Source organism: Anolis carolinensis, chromosome 4 (assembly GCF_035594765.1).
Source record: "Anolis carolinensis isolate JA03-04 chromosome 4, rAnoCar3.1.pri, whole genome shotgun sequence".
Classification (NCBI taxonomy): Eukaryota; Metazoa; Chordata; class Lepidosauria; order Squamata; family Dactyloidae; genus Anolis; species Anolis carolinensis.
Window position 1 is genome coordinate 246,310,219 of NC_085844.1, and position 21,943 is coordinate 246,332,161.

Consider the following 21,943-nt stretch of genomic DNA (forward strand, 5'->3'; position numbering starts at 1 on the left):
ATATTAAAGATAGGCATCCTGGAGGTCAATTACCTTGGCAGGAAGAACTGAAACAGTCACAGAATAAAAATACCATGTGTGAAATCTGTCAGTTTCATGGATATATGCAAAGGGATTTTTGCAAAGGAGATCTTCAGTGTTGTTCTTCAACCCTTACCCATAATTTTCTTCTTGTGGACAGTTTTGATGAAATAGCACACACTTTGTCACTTACGACAGTGGAGTTATGATGAATAAACAACACCTTGAGACTTTCGGGGGGGGGGGGGGGTGTGGCTCAATGCTGCAAAATCACTCAGTGCTGCTTCACTGATGGTGAGTGTATGAAAGGTATTGTAAAATAAAATACATTGATATGTACCCTTGCTACTTTTCATCATATAGTATAGTGATGGATGAATCTTAAATGTCAGGTATGTGTTGTCGAAGGCTTTCATGGCCGGGTTCACAGGGTTGTTGTATGTTTTCCGGGTTGTATGGCCATGTTCCGGAAGTATTCTCTCCTGACGTTTCACCCACATCTATGGCAGGCATCCTCACAACCTCTGAGGTTGCCTGCCATAGATGTGGGCAAAACGTCAGGAGAGAATACTTCTGGAACATGTCCATACAGCCCGGAAAACATACAACAACCCAATGTCAGGTATGTTTTTAAAGTAATGCTCTTTCCTTCTTCTATGGCTAATTTGTTATAAATTCTTTGATGTGGGCCAACTTTACTTATCAGGATATGTGGTTAAATAGTGTTTCCTACCACAAGATACAGGGCTTGTCACTAATATAGAAGGATGTAAAAGGGGAGAGGACACCTTCGTAGAATAGGACAACTTTCATTGGATACAGGTTGAGAATCCCTTATCCAAAATGGTTGGGACTAGAACTGTTTTGGCTCTTGGCTTGTTTTTTATTTTGGAATATTTGTATATACATAATAAGTTATCTTGGAGATGGGACCCAAATTTGAGCATGAGATTGGTTCATGTTTCGTATGCACCTTATTTACACTGCTTGAAACAAAATTTGTGTACATTGAATAATCAGAAAGCAAGGTGTCACTGTCCCAGTTACCTATCTGAACACTTTTGGACTTTGCAATTCCAGATAAAGGATATTCAACCCATATTAATATTTTCTCCATTGTTAGAGTGATATGTTTCTGAATAATACTTGTGAAGCATGATCAGGAGGATGGTTTTGTCCCCATGTCTTCCAAGTGGCATCTTGTTCCCACCATGGTTAGATTGACATGTGGACTAATTGAGAAGAGCTTTTTTTATTTTGTTGTGAATTATGAGTCTCTGCCATAATCTTGGAAGTCAATCTTTGCTAAAATGTGGGATATAAACAAGTAATAATGTGCATACAGTGCCATCAATTGTGAGTACTGAGACTGTGTGCACTCTGAGACTTGGTTTTTCTCTGTGGTTCCTGTTCACTTGTCAATATTGACAATACATTGGCCACCACTACCTTTAGAGCGGATGGTGCTGTAATCCCACTCTCCCTTATGTTCTTTCATTCACCACCCATTATAAAGGGTTGTAGATTTGCCTATGTGCTGCCAGTGCATTGCATTCTATCTTGCCTGCTGCTTCTGTCTTGAACCAGAAAGATTTGTGTTCTGCTTCAGCGCTACAGTTTGTTCAATTCAGCTCACACTCAAATATTTTGAAACATTTCAACAAGCTATCAGAATACTGCCATGTACATTTGGCTGGGATCTATTAATCTACATGTCAGTATTTTGATAGCTTGCTGAAATATTTTAAAATATTAATACTGATATAAGAAGAACTGGACATTTTAAAGTAGCGGTGCTTAAAGTAAGTGCTAATGTCCAGTAAACAGAATAAAAAAAAGTCAGTATTCACAACAACTTTGCTTAAAACACCACTACCTTCAGGACTTTAGTCTGTGGAATATTTTCAATGTACAGTAGTCTCACTTATCCAAGCTAAATGGGCCAGCAGAAGCTTGGATTAGCAAATATCTTGGATAATAAGGAAGGATTAAGGAAAAGCCTATTACACATCAAATTAGGTTATGATTTCACGAATTAAGCACCAAAACATCATGTTATACAACAAATTTGACAGAAAAAGTAGTTCAATACGCAGTCATGTTATGTTGTAATTACTGTATTTACGAATTTAGCACCAAAATATCACGATATATTGAAAACATTGACTACAAAAATGGCTTGGATTATCCAGAAGCTTGGATAAGCGAGGCTTGGATTAGTGAGACTCTACTGTACTTGAAAGACTGCAAATGAACTGCAAGTGTGCTATTATTGCACTGTGCATATTATGATATTTGTCAGAAATATATTGGGTATACTGTGACATGCTAGAAACATAAATCTTCCATATTGTATCCACAGTTGAATTTTGCTGTTTTATGTATCATGCTATGTCACATTTGAGTTCTGCCATATTGTAGGTAATTTCTATTAAGAGCTTGATGCTATTATAACTATAAATGACAGGTGTTTCCTAGTTTGTCCGTTGATGCTAAGATTAATCCAAGGAATGCTTCCATGAAGGTAACTATCCCATTACTCTGCCACTTGGGTGCTGCACTGTATTAGATCCCCCCCCCTCCCCCGACCATTGTGCATTGTTGTTGGTGGGGGGTTTTTTACCAAAAAAACTTTTCAATTCTGAAGCAGTTTGCTTGCAGATTAACTTTTAAAATAAATTATGCTGTCCTGAATAAGAGTCTTTTTGTTGCATAATAAAGACTTTTTACCATGACCTGTCAGATGGTGAAGATCTAGCCCAAGTACATTGATACTAGAAGGCTTGATCATCAGGTTTGCAGACGACACCAAATTGGGAGGGATAGCCAATACTCCAGAAGTTAGGAGCAGAATTCAAAACAATCTTAACTGATTACATAGTTGGGCCAAAACTAACAAAATGAAGTTCAATAGGGACAAATACAAGATACTCCACTTAGGCAGAAAAAATGATGCAAAGATACAGAATGGGGGATGCCTGGCTCGACAGCAGTATGTGTCAAAAAGATCTTTCCTCGTGGGTAGGAAAGTGAACATGATCCAACAACGTCATGTGGCGGCTAAAAAAGCCAATGGGAATTTGGCCTGCATAAATAGAAGTATAGTGTCTACATCCAGGGAAGTCATTCTACCCCTCTATTTCGCCTTGGTCAGACCACACCTGGAATAAAGGGTCTAATTCTGGGCACCGCAATTTAAGGAAGATGTTCACACACTAGAATGTGTCCAGAGGAGGGCGGCATAAAGATTTGGACATGTTTAGCCTGCAGAAGAGAAGGCTGAAAGGAGACCTGATGAGGGCCATGGATCAGGATGTGAGGAGAAGTCATAGGGAGGAGGGAGCAAGCTTGTTTTCTGCTGCCCTGGAGACTAGGGCATGGAACAACAGCTTTAAACTACAGGAAAGGAGATTCCACCTGAACATCAGGAAGAACTTCCTAACCGAGCTGTTCAGCAGTGGAACTCTCTGCCTCGGAGTGTGGTGGGGGCTCCTTCTTTGGAGGCTTTTAAGCAGGGGCTGGATGGCCATCTGTCGGGGGTGCTTTGAATGCGATTTTCGTGCTTCTTGGCAGGGGGTTGGACTGGATGGCCCATGGGGTCTCTTCCAACTCTATATAACCCTTTGTTCCCTTAAGGCAGAGGTGTCAAACACCTGGCCTTCCAACTCCCAGAAGCCCTAGCCAGCTTGTCCAATGCCCAGGAATTCTGGGAGCTGAAGTCCAAAACACCTGGAGGGCCACAGGTTTGCCATCACTGCCTTAAGGGAAGGGTTCATCTGAAGATTACTTTGTTTTAATTTTTTGAGGTACAAATTTGCGCTACACATTTGACACAAACTTTCAACAGACCATTCAGTGACTTGTAGTTAAGACACTGCCATGTTCATGACAGGAATCACTAGCAGGCCATAATGTCCAGGTTAACTAAAGTGATGAGAATACCTACATTGGAATAAAGTAGGAATACCTATGTTTTGAGGTTCCTTTATTAAAGGGTTATGTCAAGTTATTTTTAAAAGTCGTAGGAAGCTGAATAGATTGCTTGAAGCTCAACATCAGTGGATACACCCTAGGTTTAAAATGACCCCACCCTAGTCCAGCTTTTAGTTATATCTCTGTTTTGCTTCTCCACCCTACATTCCATTTTCCCCAAGATCTAAAGCTAGCTGTCTTCCCCCCATGAAAATAGCCTGTCTTGCTATAATTTAACTATATATTTGAAGCCCATCTCCTCTATTTTGAGTACTTACCTGGCTTGGCTTAATTATTTCCTTAAGCTAGAGAGTATACTATTCATCAATATATATGTATATGTATATTAAAAGAATCTATGCCACAAGGGTATTCTGCATAGTTTTGGCAGCTTTCTCCCAGTGAAGAGAAACATACAGTAGTAATATTACTTCTTGGAGTCTCATTTGAGAGAGGAAAGTGGAAAATAACAACAACAGTAGCAGCAGCAGCAGTTTGCATTGTGAGGACAATGGTTATAAAATTTATATCACTTAACATCACTCTTTTCCAGTTATATACATTTTTAAAAAAACATGCAAACCCCAAAGTAAACATTTTCCATTAATAACATGGAAACTAATTTTGTTGCCTTGGAAATATTCTTTAAGAATATAAGAGCAAAAAGTTATGTCTAGTAGAACTTTCTGTTCATTTAGGAGTCTTATTGGAAGCCTCCCAGTAGAATACAACTGCAACTTTGATCCCACTGTCTTTTGTTTTTTTCAAGTTTTAAAGCCTGAGTATATTTTGTTAACTGTTTTGTTTTGTTTTTTTGTTTGGTGAACCTAACAGTAAGTTTCTCTGAAATCTGGATTGTTGTTTGCTTTAATCATTTTGAGCCTGCTATTGTAACTCCTTCACCAGACCGCATTGTATTTGCTTATTAACCTATTTTTTATTATATTTATAGAAGAAAATATACATGTACTAAAAATTGGATAAATCATATGATGAAAAATCCACACAATTATTATATTACCTTCATGTAAACTAAGCTAGCTAAATATATATCAAAAACTACAAATAATAAAATAATAAAAATATTACTTCCTATTATCTTTTCTGCAGTTATTTTTTAAAAATATTACTTTATTTATGTAAAACACCCCAACAGACATTTTAGATATACTAGCTGTGCCCAGCCACGCGTTGCTGTGGCGTTGTCTGGTGGTGTTGGTGAGAAATGTGAGTTAGTGGTGGTATTGAATATCTGTTGTATGGTTGTCTTTATGTTTAGTATGTATTTGGTTGTTTGTGTAATGTGAAAGTGGTGAGAGTAGAGGGGGTCGCTGTGTAGTATTGTATAGTATGCATACTATATGTATTTATTGGATTGTTTTAAATTGATTGTTTTAATTGCTATGTTTATTTTTGTACTGTATACCGGCATCGAATTTGCCAGATTGTGAGCCGCCCTGAGTCCCTTCGGGTGAGAAGGGCGGCATATAAATGGTGGAAATAAATAAATAAATAAATAAATACATTGTCCAAGTGTTGTGAATGGTTAGATTGTGTCTTGGTGCATAGTAGAAAGGGTTGGGGTGGATGGCCGTTAGGGGTGTGTCCAAATTATTGGATGGTATAGTTCTATGATTATTATTATTATTATTATTATTATTGTTGCTGTTATCATCATGATTATTATCTTTATTATCATCATTATTATTATATAGTGGGTGGATGGCCATCTGTCAGGAGTGTTTGGATTGTGTGGTCTTGCATGGTAGAAGGAGGTTGTACTGGATGATTCTTAGGGCTGTCTGCAAACATAAGGATTCTGTGATATTAGTATTGTTATTATCAAGAGGCTGTATGGCCATATGTTGGGAATGTTTGAATTGTGTTTTCCATGGCAGGAAGGGGTTGGACTGGATGGGCTTTAGGGGTCTCTCCTATGTCTGTGACTGTAGGATTCTATTATTATTTTTATGGTGGAGATTGTGGAGATATTGGATGGCCATCTGTCAGGAGTGTTTGGATTGTGTGGTCTTGCATGGTAGAAGGAAGTTGTACTGGATGATTGTTAGGGCTGTCTGGAAACATGAGGATTCCATGATATTGTTATTAGCATTATCATTCTCAAGAGGCTGTATGGCCATCTGTTGGGAATGTTTGGATTGTGTTCTCCATGGCAGGAAGGGGTTGGACTGGATGGGCTTTAGGGGTCTCTCCTATCTGTGTGACTGTAGGATTCTATTATTATTTTTATGGTGGAGATTGTGGAGATAAGCACCAAAACATCATGTTAGACAACACATTTGGTAGAAAAAGTAGTTCAATATGCAGTAATGTTATGTTGTAATTACTGTATTTACGAATTTAGCACCAAAATATCATGATATATTGAAAACATTGACTACAAAAATGGCTTGGATAATCCAGAAACTTGGATAAGCGAGGCTTGGATAAGTGAGACTGTACTGTAAATAATTCGGATAATGGGCGGGCGCTAGGACCCAGGGGACAGCTTTTTCCCATTGCCTGCCTTCCCTCTTGCCGGCAGCCATGAGGGCTTCTCTTTTCCCTCCCTGGCATGGCTCCCGATGGTGCGTTGTGGGTTCTGTCCATGTGGAGGTGCGTGACATGATTTTGTGTTGTTTCAACCTGAAGGCGTGGATGATGGGTTGTGTTGTCAAATTTCGAGGTTGGGGGGCCTTTACTTTTGCTGTTTTGCTCGGTGCCGCGATTCCATAACCCTTTTATATATATAGATAAGAATTTTCTATGGTTATGTTTTTACTCAAAAGCTCTTTTCATCAATATACTTAACTCATTCTGATTGATTAGGCCAACAGTCATAAAATCTGTCTTTTTGTTTCAAAAATTCATTTACTAAGTGGTACATGAAGCATACAAGAACCATTAAAACTATATTTAAAAAGCTTAATGTTCAGATAATTAAGGGAATACACTGTGTTTAATAACAAACTACAGTTGGAATTCTAAAACCCAGGAGTCTCATTAGTGATCAATTTAAAGGTCTTGCAATACAGGAAAATCCATCCCAGTGACCTAAAACTAAGAGGAACATAATAGGCCTCCTTATAAACTCCAAAGTCTACCTTCAAAAATAATCCTAGTTAAACAACTAAAGACAGAACTATCTGCAAGAGCTAAACTCTTAGCAGCGCTTCCTGAACAGATTTTAATAATCGAAGAAGCTCTTTTTGAAGCAGATGCTCTTCTGAGTAGGGATAATAGGCTAAATCAAATTATACAAACTACAGTAGACCCGTTGAATCCCTGTAACTCAATTAAACTGGGCGTTATCAAGTTTTACTCTGGTTGGGACTGTAATTGCAGTTAGGTCTGTCTTTGTTTTATTGGCCTACTGTACTATTGGTACCAGAGAAGGATTAATCTGAGTTTGGTTCCTGAGCTAACAAATATTTATTAGTGCTAATTTGGACAACAAACATATTTTATTTTAGACTGCATGTTTTATTTTGATCAGTGGTTCTCAAACTGTCAGTCCCCAGGTGTTTGGCCTACAACTCCCAGAAATCCCACAGATTGTGAACCACTAATTTAGATCTTAGCAATTGTGCAGTATCCCATAAGTTTGGAAGGAATAACAATTATAAAATATGCAAAGTCATTCTCACCACACAGAATACTTCTCATACTGCGAGTGTAAAAGTGAAATGATCAAGGAAACATGAGGCAATTGAGATATTTTTAAAAGGGTTGATGTTGGTGTTCCTCAGCACATGTAAAAAATACCACCATGCCTCCCCTACATACTTGCCTATGTTCAAGATTAACAGCATCAAGGAGAACTTCCTTTTAAATTAAGCTGCATTTCTTTATATATATATTTTTTATATTACAGCTTGAATTTACATTATTGTTTTCTCGTTTTGATTATAGTAAGCAGGAACATTATTTTTACATGGAAATTTTCCTTTAAGGTTATTAAAGCTGGGATTCTAATTCCTGACCCTGACTCCTTGCTGTGGCAGATGGAGGAGGGTTTTCAGTTTGTATTCCTGCCATGTCTCAGATGCAGCTCCCACAATTTAATTAAGTTTTTCATTTATCTGTGTCAACTTCTATCAGCATTGTATCATAGTTCATGGACTTGCCCTTCTTCATTCTGCAGCAGTAAATTTAATCCTGGGCAGTATAGTTCTTGGTTCATCAGCTCCATGATGTGGATGTGGAAAGGGAATTCTGAGACAGATTTACAAAAATCTGAAAATATTTTGCTGCCCAACCACCTGATTGATTGATATTTACTAGACATTTGAAAAATGTTTGTCTGCCATTTCTTAATGGAAACACAGTGATCTAGTTATAAGGTTCTTGGATGAGATGGATTACTCTAGATTCTTTTCAATCCAGTATGCACGCTGCTCATTGGACTGAGTAAGGTTTGGTTGCTTGCTTGGAAACTAGGAGATGTTCTAGCCTAATTCTTAAATTTTAACAGCTTACAGACAGGAGCCCCAGTGGCGAAGTGCGTTAAATCACTGAGCTGGAGACCGAAAGGTCCCAGGTTTAAACTCCAGGAGCAGCGTGAGTGGCCACTGTTAGCTCCAGCTCCTGCCAACCTAGCAGTTCGAAAACATGCCAATATGAGTAGATCAATAGGTACCTCTCCGGCGGGAAGATAATGGCGCTCCATGCAGTCATGCCGGCCACATGACCTTGAAGGTGTCTACGGACAACGCCGGCTCTTCGGCTTAGAAATGGAGATGAGCACCAACCCCCAGAGTCAGACATGACTGGACTTAACGTCAGAGGAAACCTTTACCTTTATCTTAGACTTGCAACATCTATCTCGTTGGGCACAGACCTCCTGTTTGATTTAATTGGGCTGCCTTCCACAGATGTAATTATTGTAGCTGTAAAATACTGACAATCTTAACTTGTATACCACTGCAAGGATGTGACTTGACCATGGTGGTCCATGCTCTGGTTACCTCAAGGATGGATTACTGTAATGCGCTCTACGTGGGGCTGCCCTTGAAGATGGTCCGGAAACTGCAGTTGGTACAACGGTCGGCAGCTAGGTTACTAACTGGAGCTGCTTACAGGGAGCGGTCAACCCCCCTGTTCAAGCAGCTCCACTGGCTGCCAATAATATTCCGGGCCCAATTCAAGGTGCAGGTTATTACCTATAAAGCTCTAAACGGTTCGGGACCTGCCTATCTTCGTGACCGCGTCGTCCCCTATGAACCCACCCGATCGCTGAGATTCCTCCTCTCACTTCCACCCTCCTCACAACTGCATTTGGTAGGGACGAGAGAGAGGGCCTTCTCGGCCGTGGATCCCCGACTCTGGAACTCCGTCCCCAGGGAGATTAGGTTGGCTCCCTCTCTACCTTCCTTCAGGAAGCAGCTGAAGACGTGGATGTTTCGACAGGCCTTCGGAGATAGTCATTAATTAATCAGCCCCAGTGGGTTTTTAATAATTTATCCTGTTTTTATTACGGTCTTACCATTTATGTGTTTTAAATGAAATTTTTATCTTATATTGTTGTTTATATTGATATATTGTATTATTGTTTTATCTTTTTATATTGTGATTGTATTGTGTTGCTTATATTTTGTTCTTATGTTGTTTGGGCCACTGCCCCATGTAAGCCGCCCCGAGTCCCCGTGGGGAGATGGTGGCGGGATATAAATAAAGTTTTATATTATTATTATTATTATTATTATTATTATTATTATTATGTTGTTTTGTAGCTGTTGAAGGAAACTGTCACAGTTGATACTTTTAGCAGTTTAACATTTCAGCATTTCAATTTTCTCTGATCTAGTTCTTTGTAGTTCACCCTCCTTGGGTATATAGGTAAACTAAAGATAGAGTTCCATGCATATGATGAAGTTGACTGATGTAATGAAAGCACATGCCACAATATAGTTGTTTTAGATTTTAAAGTGCAGCAATCCATTCTTGATTTTTGGTGCCACAAACTAACATGAGAAACCCTGAACCCACTTACTTGAAAGTGGCTTTCAAGGAGCATTTAATATCAATGAGCAGTGTGTAATAATTTATATGGAAACTGTCAGCAGCATCTGCATTTTGTTATTTAATGTCTGGAAATTGTTAAAAAGCCCAGAGCATGTTGTCATTGTATTTCAAATATGAAAGAGACCAGGGATGAGAGTGCTGCTGTCATTACCTTTTTATATAAAAAAGTATTGCATTACAAAAAATATGTTTGAATGTAACTGAGATATTCAATAGTTATTTGTTCTTTTAATAAATTGCAGATGGACAAATAAAAGGGAACACCTATCTAAAGTTATCCTTGTCCTCAGGGATTATACACTATTGTGGCCTGATGTGAAGAGTATTAGCAAGAAGCTCATCTTCATGTTACCACTATTTCTGTAGTAGCAAATTAGGATGTGTATTGTGTTCCATAAATCACTGCATAACTTTGTAAGAGTTTGCATTTGAATTCATTGTAAGTAGATAAAATAACATGGAAGTTTACTCTGGAAAAGCAAATAATCTTAGATCCCTCTAAATAGAATATTGGGATTGCTGATATTAAGGATGAAGGCTGGGGAGCACTACAAATGCACATGTGTCCAAGAGAACACCATTGGTACATGGTTATTTATACTCCTTTTTTCCCTTTAGGTGTGGACCTGACAGGGGCAGAAGCCAACAGTTCTGACAGCAGAATAGAAAGAGTGGACCTTTATTCAGCAGTTGATGAAGCCCTTCTAGGGGGTGAAGCCAGTTATCTCTCTCAGCCTCTTACACCAGAGAAGGAAAATGCACTTCAGGCCGTGGCCGTGGCTAACCTGCGGGCAGCTCTTATGAGCAAGAACAGTTTGCTGTCCTTGAAAGCTGACATGCTGGGCGAAGAAAGTTCTCTGCTCTTTGAATACTTACCCAAAGGCACACATTCATTGTCTTGTAAGTTGCTGTTCCTTTGTACCCAAATCAAGGTAAATGGCAGTCATAAAGATGTTACTTGGTTGTTTTTTAAAATGATAGATCAATCCCAAACTGATGCAAACTCAGTTATTTGCCTTATAGATTTTTAAAATGGTAATTTGTGGCTGAGCAATTTGGGTCTAGTTCTCACAGATCTTCGTGTCTTGATCATGACATTTGATATTACGTTTGATATTGGAAGATTCATATGACTCATATGACAGAGCATCATCATACAGAAAAATGTCTTGCACATAAAAGGGTTCTATCTGAACCATCTTCCTGTGCTACTAGATCTTTTAATGCTTAGTTTCTCCCCCCCTCTTCCCACCGGATATATCTTTATGAGTGTGATAGAGACAGAGGTGTAGGGCCTGTGTTTGTGTGTGTAATTTCGCCATGCGAGTTCCTGAACTGCAATATGAAATGATTTTCAGGACACAAATGTGTTTTTACGTGTGTAGTTTTCTAATAACTAGTCCTTACTCAGAAGATTAGATCGTATTAGTCTGGCTTCAGTCTTGGAGTCTGTCATAAATTGTAGAATTTGGTTGTCTATATGAAGATCCACAGGCTACACAAAGTGTAGCGTTATGTAGAAGGGGATTACTGAAGTCCGATAAGTATATGCTACCTTTGGTATTTTTTTAGTATCAGATCAGATACTATCAGAATAGGCAGTGAGGAGTTTAGGCACATTTGTATTGAGAATGTGTGTTTTGCATTTACAGAAGCATCTCAAGGTTCTTAACTTCACATATTTAGAAAGCTAATTATTGCTAGTTATTTAACCTTTCCTTGTATACAATAATGTGAACCCATAATCCAGATTAGAAACCTATAAACAGGCTTATCATTGGTGAGCTTATTTGTTAGCTAAGCAAATACATACTTCTTTTCCATGTGGATAAGAAACTTGTGTCCCTTATGAATGCTCTGATTCCTTAGTGAAAGTTCTTGAATATGAGGACTGTAAATAAGTGGAAAGTTATAACGACATAGCAGAGACCAAACCGATTGTGTGTTCCTAAATAACAAAGCAACTTAACGCAGAAGTAAAGAAGAAAGTCAACTTTCTCATTGCAATCAATCTAATTAAAATCCCTATTGATTTTTTTCACTGCAAAGGATCTGGGGGATGTGGAGAGAAGGGAAGTACATTTGGCTCCAAAAACATAGTGGGGGCCAAGAATTAAAACAGCTTTTGAAATGCATACATGTCTTTCCACAACAGGCTTTCCCACTTGTTCATGTGCATATACCAAGTTCCGAATATGGATTTTGCTCTCTGAGTTTCATTTTTGTTGTATGACCTGTGTGCCTTTTGTTGCAGCAAGGATAGAGAGGAATAGCAGTCGACGTCTTCGAAGTTGCTCAGGCCCTGTGTTCAGATTACATTTGGGGTAGCAACAGATTAAATTTTATGTGGATTTGAGAACGCCTTGTGGTTCACAAAATGACACTGATCTTCAGGTGTTTACTGTAGAGAGCCCATGCAGAACTGAGAACCTTTTGGTTGAACGATCTTCCTTTCTTTGTGCTGTTTTGAATTTAGCAATTTAATAAGTGGATCCTTTAGTGATATTTTCAGTATTAAAACAACAGTCTAAACAATACTACATTTAATAGAAATTTACTTGGTTTAGTATCCAGAGTTGTGAATTCAGCTGGCTTTTTTCTTTCTGGTTCAAATATACTTTCCACCCATTAATTTACTGGTGTTTCATCGATGGAGGTGCAACTGGTGGCACCGAGGGAACAACAGCTTGGTTGGTGCTAGCACATTTGGTTGTAGAATGCTCTCCCCAGGAAGACTCGATGTTGAAACCTTTGCCTTTTTTATATCAGATGAAGGCCTCTGTATGTAAAAAACATAATATTTTATTCCAGAATTGTTTATTGAATGTTGTGTGGTATTATATGAATTTGTGTGTGTGTGTATGTGTGAAAGAGAGAGAGACAGAGAGAAAAAGATTGAGGGTGGTATTACTGATTCATCTGAGGTAAGCTCCTTTGGAAAATCTCTATGTGGAAAATGGGGTATAAATGTCATAACTAATTAAATAACCTTTCATTACCTCTTGGTGAAGTTTCCACAGTTATAAGACTGGTGCAAAGACAACAGCTACCTCATATTTAAGGCTTATATTAAAGACGTTTGCTACTAGAGGGTCTTCAGAAGATTGTTTTATCTTTTTATATTTTGCATATTTGTTAATGAATAATTTTAATTAAATATGAAGTATTCATTGGGACTGCATGAGGAAATTTTACAAAGGTCTAATTAGTAGCATGAAAAGGTTATTTTTTTTAAATGTGTGTGTATTATATGTGAAATCTAAAAAGTATCTGATAAGCCTTTATACAGAGCTGAAATTGAGATTTCAAATCAAGGATTGAAGCAGTTTGTACTTGCACCATACTACAAAATTAAAGTGTTCAAAAACAAGTTCAGAAACTTCAGGGAATAAAATATATAAAATCTATTGTGAATTTAATGAGTAGATAATGACAATTGAGAGCTTGAGGCTTGACATGTACTTTTACACAATCCTTCCTTTCTCTATGGAAAGAATAATTTATTAACTGGCTTTATGGCAAGATAAGGATGTGTTTCTGGAATGATTTCACAAATGCTTGCTTCTTGGTAAGTTTTAGTTTTAGCACTTACATCAATTTCCATTTCAAACTATAGCAGCATCTTCTACAAAAAGCCCAATATATACTTGACTATTGTTTAATAAAACAAATGACCACCAATACAAAATTCATTGACAGTCAACAATTTGCACCTTCAAAAACTGACAAAATACATTTATGATACCATTTTTCATATCTTTTATATTTCCAGTTGTCCATAGGTTTCATTTATCACTGGGTCAAGATTTAGCAATCCTGCTGATATATCGATATTTCAGTCTAATCCTAGAATGCTAATATGCTTTTGTCTTGATTTTGCAATGCAGGATAAGAGTTGCTTATAATTGTCATTTTATAATCTTAAATTACAGTTTGGATTTTCAAAAACTGATAATTATCTCACTGGGCATCAGGTTTTTTAATGCTTGCATACATCTGAAATAGATTTTAATAAGAAAAAGATACCTTAACTTTAGTTAAATAACTATGTTTATACTAGGCATTAACTCACATTAGGGCAGTTTTGCAATTGCTTATGTTTTTACTTGTTTTTCCAGGTGTCTTACAATGAACTGATACAAAAAATATAAGGAGAAAATTGGGTCGGGGGTCCCTTGTCAACATATGTGGCAACTCTCTTCATTAAATTAGTCTTGTTGTTAAATGTTGAAATAAAATAAATTGCAACATTTTTGTAATGCAAATAGTAGTATCGGGAATATCGGGAACTCAGGTAATATCGGGAATTCAGTGATAAGGATTACTTTGTCCAGTTGGTGTTTGCCCTTAAAGAAAGATTTCCATGACATTACTGGGGAAGATAATGCCTTCCAGTTGATTGTGGGCTGTAAATCCCATCATCTGTCCTTATTGGTTATGCTGGGTAGAGCTGATTAAAGTTAAGGGCAATAACATTTGCAGGGTCATTTCTTCCCCAACTCTGCTTCTCTTACTGTGTAGGCAACAGCTTGTCTGGGAGCTGCATCTTTTGAATAAGTGTATGTATGTACAATTCTTCCTCTGTGCTGTTTCAGACATAGTATAATTGCTGTTTATACTAAGGGGGGAAAGTGCATTAGTTGCATTTGTGAAATAAGCATCACATAAGTTGGCCCTCTGGTGTCATTCATGCTTTAAATGACCAGTAGTTCTGAAGGCATAAGGGAGATGCATGGACAGCTCAACAGAGTGGTTTTCTGTTTCTTCCTTAGTAACAGCATAGTATTACTTTTTCTGTGATGACCTCCATCACCACAGCCTGTGAACAAACCATTGAATACCAAACTAAGAAAAATCAAGACTGGTTTAATAAAAATGATAATGAGACCCAACAGATAATAAGAAAAAGAATGTCTTCCAAATATGGCAGAGACATCAACTGTGCTGCTGAGAAAAAGATCTACACAAGTGCAAAAGCTGAGGTCCAAAGAAGGACCAGAAAATTCAAGAACATTTGATGGACAAAAAAGGCTCAAGAAAGCTAACATCTGCACGGGGATTTTGCACAGGGATTTTTTAACACCACAAAGGTCATATATGGACCAAGAAATACACCCTCTTTGCTCATCAGATGGAACCAAACTTCTGAAGGATAAAAAAATCAATTGCACTATGTTGGAAAGAGCACTACCACAACCTCCTTAACTCCGCAGCTCCAACGTGGCTAAAGAGTTCTCTTGCAACAAACCAGGGATGAGCTTGGAGCACTGCCTAGTTTGGAGGAAGTCAGCAAAGCCATCAGCCAAATAAAAAACAGGAAAGCTAGCGAACCTGATGGGATCTCTGCTGAAATCTTTAAGGAGGGTGGACCTGAGCTGACACAACTCCACCAGTGCATTGAAAAAAAGTAAGCAACCAAGAAAATTCCAGCAGATGTCTAAGTTGCCACCATCATCACCCCCTGGGAAAATCCTTGCAAGAATCCTCGCAAACTGCCTTCTACCTATTTCAGAAGACATCCTTCCAGAATCTCAGAACAGCTTTCATCCCTCCAGAGGAACAGTGAATATTATCTTCACTGCATGACAGCTCCAAGAAAAATGTAGGGAACAAAATCAACCTCTGTACATGGCATTCATTGACCTTGCAAAAGGCTTTTGACACAGTGAATCTCAATGCTGTCTGGGCCATCCTCCAAAAAATCGGATGCCCTGACAAATTTGTGAACATCCTGCAGTTCCTCCATGGTGACATGATGGCAACAGTCTTAGACAGCAGTGTCTCCCAAAGTGATGCATTTTAGGTGGAATTGGGTGTCAAACAGGGGTGTGTTATTGCCCCAGACTTATTCCCCATCTTCATCACCATGAACTGCACCTTATTGATGGGAAGCTTTTCCTACTGACTTGGAAATCACCTATCGGACAGATTGCAAGCTATTTAACCTCAGCAGACTGAAAGCCAAAACCAAGGTCACAACAACATATGTTATAGAACTCCAATATGCTGATGATAATGTAATCTGTGCTCATTCAGAAGAAGACCTACAAGCCATTGTAAACACCTTTGCAGAAGCATACGAAAAGCTTGGCCTTTAACTGAACATTGAGAAAACCAAAGTGCCCTTTCAACAGGCACCAGCCAATCCCTCTGCAATGCCAGAAATAGCTTAATGCTGTAAAGTTAGAAAATGTTGACCCTTTCCACTACCTTGGTAGCAACCTCTCCACAAAAGTCAACATTGACACTGAAAGGCAGCAGATTACAGGAGCTGTCTTCATAGACCTGTCAGTAGCTTATGACACTAAACCGTCGCCTCCTCCTGAGAAAAACTTATAATATCACAAAGGACTACCACCTCACCCGCTTCATAGGAAATCTGCTACTAAACAGGAGCTTTTTTGTTAAATTTCAGGGTCAGAGAAACAAATGGCGAAAACAGAAGAACGGCCTCCCTCAGAGGAGCGTGCTTGCTCCATCAATATTTAACATTTACACAAATGACCAGCCACTGTCAGAAGGGACAGAGAGTGTCATCTATGCTGATGATCGTGGCATCACCACCCAAGCGGGGAGTTTTGAAATGGTTGAACAGAAGCTCTCCGAAGCTTTAGGTGCTCTTACTGCCTATTACAGGGAAAACCAGCTGATCCCTAATCCATCTAAAACACATACATGTGCATTCCACCTTAAGAATCGACAAGCATCTCGAGCTCTGAGGATTACCTGGGAAGGAATCCCACTGGAGTATTGTAGCACACCAAAATACTTTACAGTTACTCTGGACCATGCTCTGGCTTACAAGAAGCACTGCTTTACTATCAAGCAAAAAGTGGGCGCTAGAAATAACATCGTACAAAAGCTGACTGGCGCAACCTGGGGTTCACAACCTGACACAGTGAAGACATCTGTCCTTGCGCTTTGCTACTCTGCTGCTGAATACGCATGTCAATGTGGAATACATCTCACCACATTAAAACAGTGGATGTGGCTCTTAATGAGACATGCCGCATTATTACAGAATGTCTACGTCCTGCACTACTGGAGAAATTATACTGCTTAGCCTGCATTGCACCACCTGACATCTGCCGGGATAGCAGCCAACAATGAAAGGACCAAGGCATTGACATCTCCAGCCCATCCCCTGTTCAGATATTAGTCAGCACGCCAATGCCTTAAACCAAGAAATAGCTTTTTAAGATCTACAGAGATACTTGCAGGAACACTTCAGCAAGCGAGAGTCCAAAAGTGGCAGGCTAAAACCCGGAACCTTAATCAGTGGCTGACGCCAGATGAGAGACTCCCCCTGGGTACACAGAAGACTGGGCAACTTGGAAGGTGCTGAACAGATTGCGCTCTGGCACCACGAGATGCAGAGGCAACCTTAAGAAATGGGGCTACAAAGTGGAGTCCGCAACATGCGACTGTGGAGAAGAGCAAACCACAGACCACCTACTGCAATGCATTCTGAGCCCTGCTACATGCACAATGGAGGACCTTCTAGCAGCAATACCAGAGGCACTCCAAGTGGACAGCTACTGGGCAAAAGACATTTAGTATTAATGCCACGTTTTTTTCTTTAAAAAATCTCTATGTTTGCAAATCCATTACAACTTGTACCCTCGGTTCGCTTCTGATATGAGAAATAAAAGCAACAATACAATTCCTGTCATGCTCATATTATCTTTAAGTGCTGTCCTCTGAAATGTCGCCCATGAATTAATTCATTGCCACTGGATACTTGCTGGTTTCTGACCATTATGCCAACTCTTTCTTATGTAAAAATGTATTGTGCTTACTCCAGGGTAGCCAACTTACATATATTAGACATATGATTAGATTTATCTACTGAAAGCATGGTATTAAAGTCCCATGTGTATACCTTTCCCCATCACTACTTTAGCAGACCTACGTTAAGTATGTAAGACCCATTTCAATTTATGCAAATGCTAACGTGGTGGCTGGTATGGTAACTCAAGGTAAACAGTGGTTTTGTTTATGTGTATTGATTCCTTCTCCACTCACCCTGCAAGAAGAGATTTTATTAAAATTTTATAAGTAACTATTTGGGGTTTTAGGTACAGTTTAATAAGTTTTTAAGCTTGCATTTTTGTAATATGTCAGCTTTCATATATATGATGTATTTCTCAAAAAATTAACTTCTACCACTGCTAATCAAAAGCAGCATTGTTCTGTACAGCTATTCTGTCTCTCTCTCCTTAATGGATTTTCAGCCATGACAATAGTATTAAAAATAGGAAGAAGTGGTGGGAAAACATGAGAGGAAGGCTAACAAATGGAAGGTAATTCTGTCTGGATCCCCTGTGAAGTTCTCTAATCAGTTCAGGGCAATTGTATAATAAAAGCACGGTGTGAAAAGCACCCTCAAAGTTAATTTCTGACTGTGAAGTGACATTATTAAGTTCTGAATTCAGAAGGCTCTGAGAAAGCATCTGGAAAACACATATCGATAGAAACTTCCTTAATGCTGCCAAATGCTTGAAGAGAAACAATAATTGATTAATTACATGTAAACATCAAAGCATTGTATTTGTTCTAACATTTTTTGTGCTGCTTTGTGTTTTCTTCCTGTGTTTGATTTTCTTTTAGCTATAACTTAGCTGCTGTTTGATAGTTTCTGCCGCACTTTTGGGTGGGGAGGCTGTGTAAAACCACCAAGGGCACTGGAATGTCTGTGCTGCTCCGTTCCCTCCTCCTGATGGAAGATTAAGCTGCAACTGCCCATTCCCTCTGCCTTTTGTAAACCCCTCTGGCTGGTGCTAGTTCATGTGGGTGAGACTCGTTTCCTGTGTTCCTCAGGGCCTGGCACCAACCTGAATCGTTCAAGGGGTGAAAGTGATGGCAAAGTGGAAGCAGCACCTCCTCTCCTGGCTTCATCACACCTTGCCACCCAGAGCCCCCCTGCCATTATCTCCTCTTCTGGTGACTTATCACCAGAAACTGGAAAAAGAATGGTGCCTTCTGCTCAGGTAAGAGCATAGTTGTCTGGGATGATGCCTTGTAGAGAGAAATTGTTAGGCTTTTCAATTGTCAATTTTGAATGTGTGAAAACGTAGTTTTAAAAAAGTTCCCTGGGTTTGAAAAAAAGCTGAAAGAAAAAATAGACATTAATTACGAAATTATTTAGAGCTAATTAATTTCCCACTCATGACCCTTCTGCCTGAGACATATTTATGCAACCCTGGGTATGTAGGTATATAAAATAGGTATAAAGATCAAACATTTGATGATTATTTATTTAGCAAAGCTTGCTAAACAAATTGATGTCTGGGTTGTATGGCCATGTTCCAGAAGCATTCTCTCCTGACTATGCAAGGGAGGTGAGACCAAGAACAAACCACGAGAGAAAAGACAAAGATCCACCCAGGGGAAAAGTATTCTTACCATACATCAAGAGAACCAGTGACCACATAGGGAAGCTGATGAAGAAACACAACCTACAAACTATCTACAGACCGACTAAGAAAATCCAACTAATGCTACGTTAGCAAAGGACAAGAGGGATCCTCTCACCTCTGCAGGACTCTACCGTATGCCATTCAGCTGTGGACAAGTCTACATAGGGACCACCAAACAGCATTGCCCAAACACGAATCAAGGAACATGAAAGGCACTGCAGACTAATTCAACCAGAGAAGTCAGCCATAGCAGAGCACTTGCCGAACCAACCTGGACACAACATATTATCTGAGAAAACAGAAATGCTGGGCTACTCCAACAACTACCATGTCAGACTACATAGAGAAGCCATTGAAATCCACAAGCATGTGGATAATTTCAACAGAAAGGAGGAAACCATGAAAATAAACACAATCTGGCCACCAGTATTTAAAAACCTCTAAAATCAGAACAGTAAATAAAGAACAACACTCTGAAAACAGACATGAAACAATTAGGGACCAACAAAAGCTTCTCCCAGGCAGAAAGAAGCCATGCCTTGAAGCTACAGGACCATTAAATGCTAATCAAGGTGATTAATTATAACATTCACACCTGCCTTCAACAGACAAGAGTTCTTTCTCCCACCCTGGACTTTCCACAGATATATAAACCTCCCTAGTCTAGTTTCCAATATACCTCACAACCTGTGATGATGCCTGCCATAGATGTGGGCAAAACATCAGGAAGGAATGCTTCTGGAACACAGTCATACAGCCCAAAAAACTCAAAGCAACCCAGTGATTCCGGCCATGAAAGACTTCGACAATACAAATTGATTTCCCTTTTTTACAAAGTGCATCTGAAACATTTATTTCCGAGCTCATTGTCAACTCTGCACCTTGTTTTTAATAGATTCATGTAAATGTCTGAAACAGCCACTAGGTGGCATTCAGAAACTATGTGTTGCCAAATATTTCACAACCCCCATTTTCTCTTATGGGACCCAATTCAGGGTCAGGACCCATAGTTTAAGAAGCCGTGTCTAGTCTACCACAAATTCTGAAAAACCTGACTTGATCTGTTATAATCCATGGGGAATAGTCTTCTGGCGTGCAAATAAATACTACTACTAATGTAATTTGAAGACAGATAAGCTTTCTTTAGAAATAAGAATGTACTAATATGTAGGTAGTCGCTCTAAAGCAGTGATTGGGATCATGTAGAACGGCTGGATTGCAATTCAACTCTAACCAACATAAGTCAATGATGGGCAATTTTAGGAGTTACAGTCTAGCACCATTTGAAACATTTCTTATTCCACTCTTAAAAGAAATTTAAGCAAGAAAAAAACCCTCACTCTCTTATATGACCATCTTTGGAAATATCAAAATTAATATTGACGATTAGGCATTACATTTGAAACGGTTATCTTTATAGAACCACACTGTAGGGATCTCTTTGCATCCTGTAGTATTTTGAAAATTCATTCACACTTTATGAAAACAACAAAGAATGTAAATGACTTGCAAGTATGTCGCACTTCCTATTCCAATTTTTCTAGGCTGTGTACATCAGGGAGAGGTCAAGAGTTAGGTTAGTGTAGCAGTTATAATATTGGACCAAGATACCCAGGTTCAAATTGTCTCTCAGCAATGAAGCTCATTATTTCTGAATCTGGCCTACATCATCATGCTGTTCTCAGAATGATATGTGTAGGGCCAGAACTAGAACAATATATTTTAAAATCTTTCAGGGAATCTCTATGTTCTCCAGCACAGCTCTGTGGTCTCACATTGGAGGCCCTAGAATTGTAGAGAGAACATTTTAATCAAATCTGCAAATATGTCAGATCCACAAATGTGGGTGGCCAACTGTACTGAGAGAAAATAAGAATTCATTCTTTTAGGTAGGAATAGCTATTTTGTTAGGTACAATTTATGCCCTGCCAGTATTTTTGGTATAAGAATATTATCAGGGCTGTTATCTCCACACTGAAATCCCTTCATCAGGAACTTTCTGGTTTCACATTCCTTTCTGGGAATGCTTCCTGTGTAAAAACAGTATAATGCACAAAGCTGTCATTTCTGTACATAACCTTGTGGATCAAGTCTGCTTAAGAAGGTTGAAACAGAAAAATCATTACAGCTCTTCAGCACCTGTGATGAGTTTTATTAAAAGTCTGACTATTCTGTGACTAGCAAATGGAAGCAAAAGAGCACTTAGTTCTAGAAATCAAATTACCTAAATCGTGTTAAAATGGTACAAAATTAATTAAAATGTGTACCTCTAGAACAATATTAATGCAAGGTTCAAGAGGTATTTAATAGTATAACGTTTGAGAGAGCCAGATTTAATATGTTCAATAATTTTTTGAGTGTTCATGAATTTAATTGCCCAACGGTCATGGCTTTCCTGTGCAGGTCATCTATGATGGATTCCTAGCATTGTGGCAGGCAGACAGCTCAGACACAGGTAAGTGGAATGAATATTGCTCAGGTTTAATGATTCTGTCTATAACAATTAA

General features: G+C 38.8%; 1 protein-coding gene and 1 long non-coding RNA gene across 5 annotated transcripts in view; both read left to right on the forward strand.

The window, feature by feature from the left end:
• zbtb46 (zinc finger and BTB domain containing 46) overlaps nt 1–21,943 on the forward strand; it is a 64,794-nt gene that overhangs the window by 25,413 nt on the left and 17,438 nt on the right. For 3 of the 4 annotated variants that reach the window (XM_062979086.1, XM_062979084.1, XM_008110237.3), the window contains 3 exons: nt 10,636–10,917; nt 18,838–19,007; nt 21,840–21,891. In XM_062979086.1, coding sequence (XP_062835156.1) covers nt 10,636–10,917; nt 18,838–19,007; nt 21,840–21,891 — 504 coding nt within the window. The remainder of the gene's footprint in view (nt 1–10,635; nt 10,918–18,837; nt 19,008–21,839; nt 21,892–21,943) is intronic. The other variant, XM_003220695.4, reaches the window with a different exon arrangement.
• On the forward strand, nt 258–9,685 carry LOC134298546 (uncharacterized). The gene is made up of 2 exons (XR_010005662.1): nt 258–458; nt 644–9,685. It is a non-coding gene; the product is annotated as an uncharacterized LOC134298546 (long non-coding RNA).